The 9,748-nt window shown below is 40.9% G+C and overlaps 1 protein-coding gene across 1 annotated transcript; it reads left to right on the top strand.

The window, feature by feature from the left end:
- The first annotated feature begins 2,434 nt into the window (after positions 1–2,434).
- On the top strand, positions 2,435–4,267 carry UTP3 (UTP3 small subunit processome component). The gene has a single exon (XM_037063465.1). It carries the CDS (start codon positions 2,627–2,629, stop codon positions 4,049–4,051), a length of 1,425 nt encoding a protein of 474 aa, XP_036919360.1. The 5' UTR covers positions 2,435–2,626; the 3' UTR covers positions 4,052–4,267.
- Positions 4,268–9,748: the final 5,481 nt, after the last annotated feature.

Below are 9,748 nucleotides of genomic sequence, written 5' to 3'. Positions count from 1 at the left end.
GGTGGGTACAGCCCTGTGCTGGAAAGGGCAGGTTCCCTGGGGCAATCATGCCTAAGAAAAAAAATGCATAAAATCCTGTGAAACCTACTTTACTAACACCCTCAATTTAAATAATAAGGGACCAAGCAAGAAGTGAGTTTGTTCCCCAAAGTTTTATGGCCCTTTAACTATCTGACCCTGACTTAGAATAAGCCCTCAGAGTTCTTTTTGTGTTATCTATTGTTTAATTATTTCTGCCCGACAATGATTGATGAACTTTATTCCTGTGCAAATTGGACCCAATAAAAGCCTGTCCAGGCAAGGGTTGGGGCACTCTCCCCTTGAGGGAATGCCCATGCCCATCCTTTTTCCTCCAAGGAACTCTAGTCTGTGTGAGTTTGTCTCTTATCTCATTCACAATGTCTCGGACCCCATGAGATGGGGTCCTCGTCATGTGCTTGCCAACAAAACACAGGATTTTTACCCCACATCATTTTTATTCATAAAATTACATTTTTAAAATCTTGTAAAGGTTTTCAATTGTATGTTACTTCAAAATATCACTTTCCTAAAAATGTGTATTACTTTATTAAGTTAAGGACACATACTTTCTGCAAAGAAACTGTATGTCACTACTACTTCTAGCAAGATAGCAAACGTTCAGCTTCCAACACCTATATTTGAAAGTATCAAAATACTAACAGCCAATCATATGTAAAGTCTGAAAATTTAAACCTTGAATTTTTCTAAGATTATAGGGCTGTCCTTTCATACTTCTAGCCCTAGCAATATTTCTAAAGACAAAGTTAACTAATTATTCCCTTATTACCACCCTCTTCCTCACAAACTTTAATCTGTGCTCTTGGTTTCTTTCATCCACACAGCAAAATACACCCTCTGGGGAAGATCTGAGACTAATTCACACTAAAGAAGCAAAGGACTGGTAACAGCTGAGTGCGAAAGCCTGTTGTGGGAGCCCTGTCTCTGGTTTCTGTGCCTAATATGCTAATATAATATACTTACTAATTGAAAATAACAATGTGAGGCTGGCATTGATGATCCCTAAAATCCACCCCAGTTTAGGTTACCTCCTTCAGGGATGTTTGTAGCCTAATGCATCATTCAGTCACTCTGTTTTATGCAGCACCTGCGACAGACAGGTAATCAAATACCGTGATTTCAATACTTACTCATTAAACAAACTTTTTGGATGCTTTCTCTGTGTCAGACACTGTACTGGGTACTTGCAGTATCAGTGTTTGTAGAGATCTGCTAGGCGATGTAGAAAAACTGAGGAAAAGACAATTAAGGGAGTTGAGACCAAAGAGGTGGTGCTTAAACGTATCTTCAATACAGCAGAAATTTCCCAAGGTTGGGTGGAGTACTAAACCCTGTTTAAATAAGAAGGATGGCGTCTATACAAAGAGAGATGTAAAGGGCATGTTGAGTGTTTTCAGTAGCCGAAGCCTCGGTAACACAGGACAAGGGTTCACAGCACTTAACTACAGGTATTACTGGGCACGTGCGCCATGATTACTTGATTAAAGCCTGCCCCCGCTAGACCGCAAGTTGCACGAGTACGGGCACAGCGCCTGCTTCTGCCCACCATTGTTTTCCCATGGCCTAGCACGCTGCCTCGTACTTAATGTTGAGAGATTAGTAAATTAAGGGTAAGTCATTGAATTAAAATGTGTCATTTCCAAAGCATCTGGAAGAGTGAAACTTCTCCATTAAAACGAATAGAAATCACGGAGTCTTCCACAGCCAAACTGAGATCCTCGGAAAGAGTCAAACCCTAGAGCGGGGCTCTGTCTTCCCATAGTCATCCCTCTGAGACTCAAATCCCCGAGAGTCACCGAGCTCTGAGCGCGGGCAGCTGGAGGTCTTCTAACAGCGGTCCAGAAGCTCGGCCTCCGCTCACGCCCCAAGCCGATGACAGGATCATCCTGTCCGGCAGCGCCAGCGGCGCCCCCAGGCAACGGTGCTTGGAAATACATTTGCACGTGGCGGAGGGAAGAGCATCCTGATTAACTTCCAGACCGATGAACGGAAAATATAAAACAATTTCGGTAAACCAGGAAATCCTATACGCCCTCACTGAGCTCCAGGTCTGCGAAATGCCCGGTACATGCTCAGTACAGTTCTCTGCACAGCCCCGGGGTACCAACCCTAGGCGTAGAGGCAGAGCGCCCTCTACCTGTCCCGGCGACCTAGCCTCGCAATTTCTTCACTACGCCCGGCCCCCGTGTCCCCGCCCATTCAGGCTCGCGAGAGTAAGAACAGAGGTGTTCCTAAGGGGCTCTACGGAACTAAACTTCCTATATCTATTGTTCCTACACGGAAAGATTTTAATTCACCCGACTAGATTGGTATTAAAGGGCAAAGCGAAAAGGGAGGAGCTCTCAACGTGCCTAGGTTTACGGAACCGAGCGGAAGTTCCGGTTCACACGCACACGGAGAGCATCCTGGGAGCCGGAAGGAGGTACTATCTCCTAAGCTTAGTCTACGGAGCGCCGGCAAACTCGCGTGGTAGGTACGTGAGCGCGTGGCTGTTTCAAGAGGCGTGTTGCTGGAGCGCGGGACGCCTGCACGGAGATCAGGAGTGGCGGATACCCTGCCCTCGGTGTAGAATCTGAGACCTCGAGCTATGGTGGGGAGATCCCGGCGGCGCGGAGCGGCCAAGTGGGCAGCTGTGCGGGCCAAGGCAGATGGCGGCCCAGCGGATGAAAAGGAGGACAATTTCGAATTGCCGCCCTCACCGGGGGACTCCACCTACTACCAAGATAAGGTAGATGATTTCCATGAGGCCCGCTCACGAGCCGCCTTGGCTAAGGGCTGGAAGGATGTAGAGAGTGGGGACGAGGAGGAGGATGGCGATGAAGAGGAGGAGGTGCTAGCCTTAGATATTGCCGATGAGGACGATGAGGATGGAGAGAGTGCCGGGGATGAGGATGACGATGATGATGGTGGGAGCTCCGTGCAGAGTGAGGCTGAGACCTCTGTGGATCCCAGTTTGTCTTGGGGTCAGAGGAAGAAACTTTACTATGACACGGACTATGGTTCCAAGTCCCGAGGCCGGCAGAGTCAACAAGAAATAGAGGAGGAGGAAAGAGAGGAGGAGGAGGAGGCACAGCTCATTCAGCGGCGGCTAGCCCAAGCCCTGCAAGAGGATGATTTTGGGGTTACCTGGGTGGAGGCCTTTGCAAAACCTCAGGCACCTCAGGTAGATGAGTCTGAGACACGGGTCGTGAAGGACTTGGCAAAAGTTTCGGTGAAGGAGAAGCTAAAGATGCTGAGGAAGGAATCACCAGAGCTGTTGGAGCTGATCGACGACCTGAAAGTTAAGTTGACAGAGGTGAAAGATGAGCTGGAGCCATTGCTGCAACTGGTGGAGCAAGGGATCATTCCACCGGGAAAAGGAAGTCAATATCTGATGACCAAATATAACCTCTATTTGAACTACTGCGCCAACATCAGTTTTTATTTGATCCTGAAAGCCAGGAGAGTCCCTGCACACGGACATCCTGTTATAGAAAGGCTTGTTACCTACCGAACTTTGATTAACAAGCTGTCAGTTGTGGATCAGAGGTTGTCCTCTGAGGTTCGTCATCTACTTACACTTAAGGATGATACTGGAAAGACAAAACTAACTCCAAAAGCAAAATCCACCAAGGCCAAACCAACATCTGTTTCAGAGGCTGCTGCTGCCTCTGCTGTTACAGATCTTTCTGATGATTCCAATTTTGATGAAGCTGCACTGAAACATTCTAAAGAAACAGAAGACAGGCAAAAGCTGAAGAGAAAGAAAGAAGAAAATAGTACTGAAGAACAGGCCCTTGAAGATAAAAATGCAAAGAGAGCCATTACCTATCAGATTGCTAAAAATAGGGGACTTACACCTAGGAGAAAGAAGATTGATCGTAATCCCAGAGTGAAACACCGGGAGAAGTTCAGAAGAGCCAAAATTCGAAGAAGAGGCCAGGTTCGTGAAGTTCGCAGAGAGGAGCAACGTTATAGTGGTGAAATATCTGGAATTCGTGCAGGAGTTAAAAAGAGCATTAAGCTTAAGTAAACATTTTGCTTTAATTTTTTTGCAAGTTTTAGATCAATAAATTTTAATTTTAAGTAGTGAAGTGATTGTATTAATATACCACCTAATCTTAAATTTTAAATACTCAGCAGGGAAATTCATGTGGGTTATTAATTTATTTGTCCTTTAATTTTTATTAAGGTCATACTAAGGGCTGTGGGAGGAATATGCAGGTGCTTGGGAAAAGAGATGATGGTGCAAAAAGGTCTCCAAAATCCTGTCAAGTAGTAACCTAGGAAAATTTCACTGCTAGTTGTGGAACAACAGTCAACTTAGAATGCTTGTATAGTTTTTCTCATAAACTGAAGTGAATGCACCTTTGGCAATCATTCATAAAATAGCCTATAAATATTTGTGACATATTATTTCATTTACCTAAGTATAATTCTTGAGCGGTACAGGTGTTAATAAATAGGTTTAATGTTAACTTAAGAATTTTGTACATCGTGTGGTAAAAGCTTAAGAGTGAAGAGGAACTGATCAGAGAAAGATATTCCTTAATTACATTAATTATGATATTTTCTAATAGTCTTTAATGTGGTAAATAGGTAAAAATTTCATTCCCCCTTCTTTACTGATGCTGTGCCATGGTTGCCATTTCTACACTCCATTTGCTGGAAATTTGGTATAATTACTCCTTAGGTGAGTGCCAACTTTGAGTGGTAACAAAGACATTTTTCTAAGTTGCTCTGGTATTTTACAGTAGGAGAGAGATATCGAGAGGGTGAACTTAAAAATATTTAGGATGATGCCAGGGAAGAAATTGAGAGGACTGGTGAAGGAAAGCACAAAATATGACTTAACTATGTCACTTTTTTATTAAATATTGTGCTAGCCGCTACAGATGTAGAGATGATCAGCGGTTAATATTTACTAAACATTTGTCATGTACCAGATATGGATCACCTCATTTAATCTTTGCAGTAACCTTGTGAGGTAGTACTGTTCTATCAGAGTTGAGGGTGCTGAAATTCGTGAAGGTTAAGTCTGTAAAGGACATCTTGAGATTTGGGTCTAAGCCAGCTTAATTTGAGCCTTTACTCTTAACCTCTGGTTTATATCTGCCTCCTTAGAATAGCACACACGTCAAATAAGTTTATCTTTTGCTCTCTTATAAATAAAAGAGGTGGATTGGAAGTAAAATTAACATTTACTGAATGCTGAAGTACACTTTGTACTTATTTCCTTTTTCTTCACAACAATCCTTGTGTGGTAAATAAATTCTATTACCCATAGTTACAGAGATGAGGAAACTGACCAAAGAAGTAACTTCTCAAGGTTATTTAGCTATTCATCCCAGCTGTTCTGGCTTCGGGGCCCTGTCGCTTTTGATACCACATAAAAAGTGTAGGTTTTAGAGTTAACTTACTAGGGTGGCTTTGAATTAATTACTCGATCTCTGACTCACTTCATCTATATAGTATAATTATAATACTTATTTTGAAGAGATAAAACAGTGGTTAAGAGCTGTGGGATCATAGAAAATGTGTATGTGTTTGTGTCTGTTTGCCTCCTCTCCCCATCCCTCATACAGGGATTCTAACACCCTCGTCAATTCCTAAGTCATTAGAACACTCCGAAGCATCTTCTGCTCTAATGAGGTTACTTTGGATGGGCTCCTGAATGGCTCCAGGATGGGGGCTGGTCACCAGAAAGACCAAGCTATGATTAGAAACTTAAGAGTTTTTAGTCCGATTCTCCAGAAAGGGGAGAGGGGCAGGAAATGGAGTTAACGATTGATTATATCTTTGTGAGAAAATCTCCATAAAAACCCCAGTAGTGCGGAGTTTGGGGACCTTCCATGTTGGTGAACATATCCATGTACTGGGAAGGAGATGCACCCCAGTTCCGTGGGGACAGAAGCTCATGTGCTCAGGACCCTCCCAGACCTCATCCTATGCTTTATCTGGCTGTTCATCTGTAACCTTTATGTCCTTTTACTAAACTGGTAAATGTGATTTCATACGTTCTGTGAGCAAATCAAGTGTTAAGGCATGTTTTACTTTTCACCTACTGTATTTTCTCACGTCAGAGTTTTTAACGTACTTTAGCTATGCATTCCAGATGTTTTCTTTTTTAAAAAAATTCAATTGATTTTTAGGAAGTGAGAGACATTGATTTGTTCTTCCACTTATTTATGCATTCACTGGTTGCTTCTGTGTGCCCTGATCTGGGATGGACCTTGTGACCTTGGCATATCAGGACCTGTTCCAACAAACAGCTACTCCAGATATGTTTTCTTGACTCAGTTACTCATTTTTGAAAAAAAGAAAACAATGATTTTTCTTTTACATTTGCTTCAAAGTGAAGGTTTACATACAGTAAATTTTTAAGAATCAACATTTTTTAAACTACAAAACAAAAAAAAACATGGAAGAAACTAATAAATAATGTTCTGCATTAAGAGAAATGAGAGAGTGTAGCAATTAGGAATTTGATCTCCCAAGCCAGGCTGAGTTTAAATCCCAATTTCAACTTACTTAATGGTGTGTCTTGGGTCTACTTAACCTGTGTCCCAATTTCCTCACATTGAATAATACAGTATTGTTATAGCCATTTAAAAGTTAAACCATGTAACAAATGTAGAACAGCACCTGGCAGGTAGTAAGTACTTAGTACTAGTCACTATTAATCCATTAGAGAAAAAAACTAAAATACACCACTTGAAAGCATTAATTTTCTTCTTGGTTTTATCATAATGGTTCTTAAACCAGAATGCTAAGTAAGCATCTTGGTAAGTTTAAAATGTAGATTCTGATTTAACTGGGCCAGTGTCTACTCAGATCTGTGTTTTTAACAGGTAACTCACATGATGCTGATCCAGATGGTCTATAGAACATACTGTGGGAAACACTGCCATGGGCACACTGATTTTTAGGTTTCTCTTTAGTGACAGAGACTATGAATGAAATTACAAGAATGAAATATGATGTATTACCATGGGATTACAAAAACCTGAGGGTAGCCCTAGAAGAATGTTGAAAGCAATGGATATTCACCCCCCGTCCCCCCACCGCCACCCACACCAGAACAATAACAGGCCTAATCACAACATTTTACATACCATGTCAGTGGATTCCTAGACTCGGAAGCCAGGAGTCCTTGGACGACCTCAGTAGGAAAACTTATACTAGGTAACTGTTCTTTTCATACCCTTAAGCATTGCTTTATATGGCCTGTGGTAACATGTATACTAGGAGATCTTACCATGGGTGGGAAAGGGGATTCAAAAAAAGTTGATAACTGAACAGAATTTGATTAGCACCTAGAATTTTTTAATATTTATTAAAGGACCTCTTTTAGACATACATTTCTAATCACACCACATTTGAACATACACAAAAAGGGACATTAAGGCCAAATAAGTTTATTAAAATTTATACTCAGTTCAATTTTCTTGAATCACTTCTATTTTGGGTTCCTGATAGCCACAGAATCAAAGAATTTTGACAGGACTTTAGAAAGGGATTTTGAATAAAAAGGTGTGGAGAGGGGTGTTACCGAACTACCAGAGGAATAAATTGGCTGTACATTGTAAAAAGGAGAAGCTCAAAAGATGTCAGCTTTGGAAATATACACATTGGTAGAAGAGATAAACACATTACAGTCAGAGCCATTTACTGCATACCAGGTCCAAGTCCTTTGCAATAATAACACAGGCAAGATAAGATGAAGATTTCAATTAGAGCATAAATAAAGAGACAGTTTTGAGAGAAATTCAGAAGAGAATTGAAAAAGCACTTGAGACTGGAAAACACAAAGTTATAGGTCAGCAAAAGTAAACAACCAAAGAGGTCTAGCAACACTATTAAGATTAAAACTAAATAGCCACAAAATATGATAGGCTTCCTTAGGGTAGGAATTCTGTTCCACAGTATGTACAACACAATTTTGCTGTTAGCAGGTCTTCATAGAAAAGATAAACTAAAACCCCCTCAATGTTTTATTATTCCCTATTATAAACAGAACATTCATGATAGACTACTTGCAAGTACAGAAGAGTAGAAAAATACATCCATATTTCTACCACCAAAAGAAAACTGCCATTATTTGACCTAGTCTAAATACATTGCTTAAGACAAAAGACATTCATTGAGAGTGCATTGTTGCATTGAGTAGTGTTTATATTTCTTAGGAGTATTACAGCCCCTGGCCAGGTGGTTCAGTTGGTTGGAGTGTGGTTCCGTACATCACAAGGTTGCAGGTTCAATCGCTGGTCAGGGCACATACCTACGTTGTGGGTTCCATACTTGGTCTAGATGCATGTGAGAGGCACTTCTCCATCTCTCCCTCAAATCAATAAGCATATTCTCCGGTGATTTTTAAGTGATTACTATAGATACAATAAATATGGAGAGGAGGTATGTGTTGACTAAGTATCTTTGTATTAAGTGTTTTGGAAAAATAATCAAATAACAACCATCAAAACTAGTAACAGCAGTCAAAACCTAGTAAGGCAAAAGGAAAGAATGATGGAACCAGAAAAAAGCTTTTCAGCAGGCTGTCCCTCGGGAAGCACACATGTGCCTTTCCCTTCTGTTTCTTCTTCCTCCACAAGGTGCATCTCCTAATCTCTAAGGGTCCCCAGGAGACTTGCACCCAGGGGAGCAATGAACAGCAGCAGCTCATCCCAGGCTAACCCCCTGAACCTGTCTCCAGGTCCCCCTTTTCTCTGACTTCTCAGCTGGCTAAAGCAGCCCCATCTAGGCTCATTTCTTTCCTATAACATTTTTAGAGAACTGAAGCAGCCCGGGCTAGGCTCTCTGCTGTTGCTTCTATCCTAAGCCTTTCCTTGTTTCACTGTTCCCAGTTTTAATAATTTAAAAAAAAGAGAGAGACACAGAGAGCTTTTCACACTGCAGGTTTATATTAACTAATTAGTACCAACAAATTCCTGCATTTATTAGAGTGAGAAGTTTAACATGAAGAATTACCTTATTTTCAAATAAGACTTTTCCCAAGTACCACACAATGAAAAACAAATGGCTCAAGAAAGCCATTTTGGAATCATAATAAACCTACGTACTATACTGAGAGAGAACACCAACACTTCCCAAGTGGTATCTTTTCCCTGATTGCAGCTCTAAGAAGCTTATGTGAAATGTACACCCATGACATTGATCTCTAAAAAGTTTTGAAATATATTCTAAGTGTCCATCCTTAAAATCACCAAAGGGTTTCAAAAAACTAAACATGGACAAATAAAAATAAAATGTGGATAAAGTAGAAAAGCAGCCCTTTCTATAACAAGAAGATAGAGCTTGATTCTTCCAATGGCTTGGATTTTTGTCGCTCTGCATTTTCAAGAAAGAGCAACATTTGGGCTTATTTTTATAATCTTGGCTTCTCTAGATATATGTAGCTACTGAATCAAGACTTTATGTCATGAGGGGTTATGCAGAGCTGGGATTACATTGTAGATCCAAAAGCTGAAAGCATAAGAAACTAGGAACTTGGAATACCACCCACCTTTAAAGAAAATGCTCATAAATAGCATTCCTGTAAAATTTAAAGGACTCATATTTTAGCTGATTCTCTATATTCATTACACTGTGACTTAATTAATGACAGAAAGCATTAAGAGTTTTTTTAAAAGTAGACATAAAAAGCCCCAGTACCCTGCAAGATTCCATAGCATGTCAATGTTTCTAATACCTGTAGGTATCTTAGCTAACTAGA

This window comes from Sturnira hondurensis, unplaced genomic scaffold (assembly GCF_014824575.4).
Source record: "Sturnira hondurensis isolate 20B ecotype Veracruz unplaced genomic scaffold, ASM1482457v3 Scaffold0014584, whole genome shotgun sequence".
Lineage (NCBI taxonomy): Eukaryota > Metazoa > Chordata > Mammalia > Chiroptera > Phyllostomidae > Sturnira > Sturnira hondurensis.
The sequence above is the reverse complement of the archived record's forward strand: the minus strand, read 5'-3'. Positions and strand labels throughout refer to the sequence as shown.

Coding starts and splice junctions, on each gene's coding strand:
- UTP3 (XM_037063465.1), top strand. CDS start 2,627: ATGGTGGGGAGATCCCGGCGGCGCGGAGCGGCCAAGTGGGCAGCTGTG.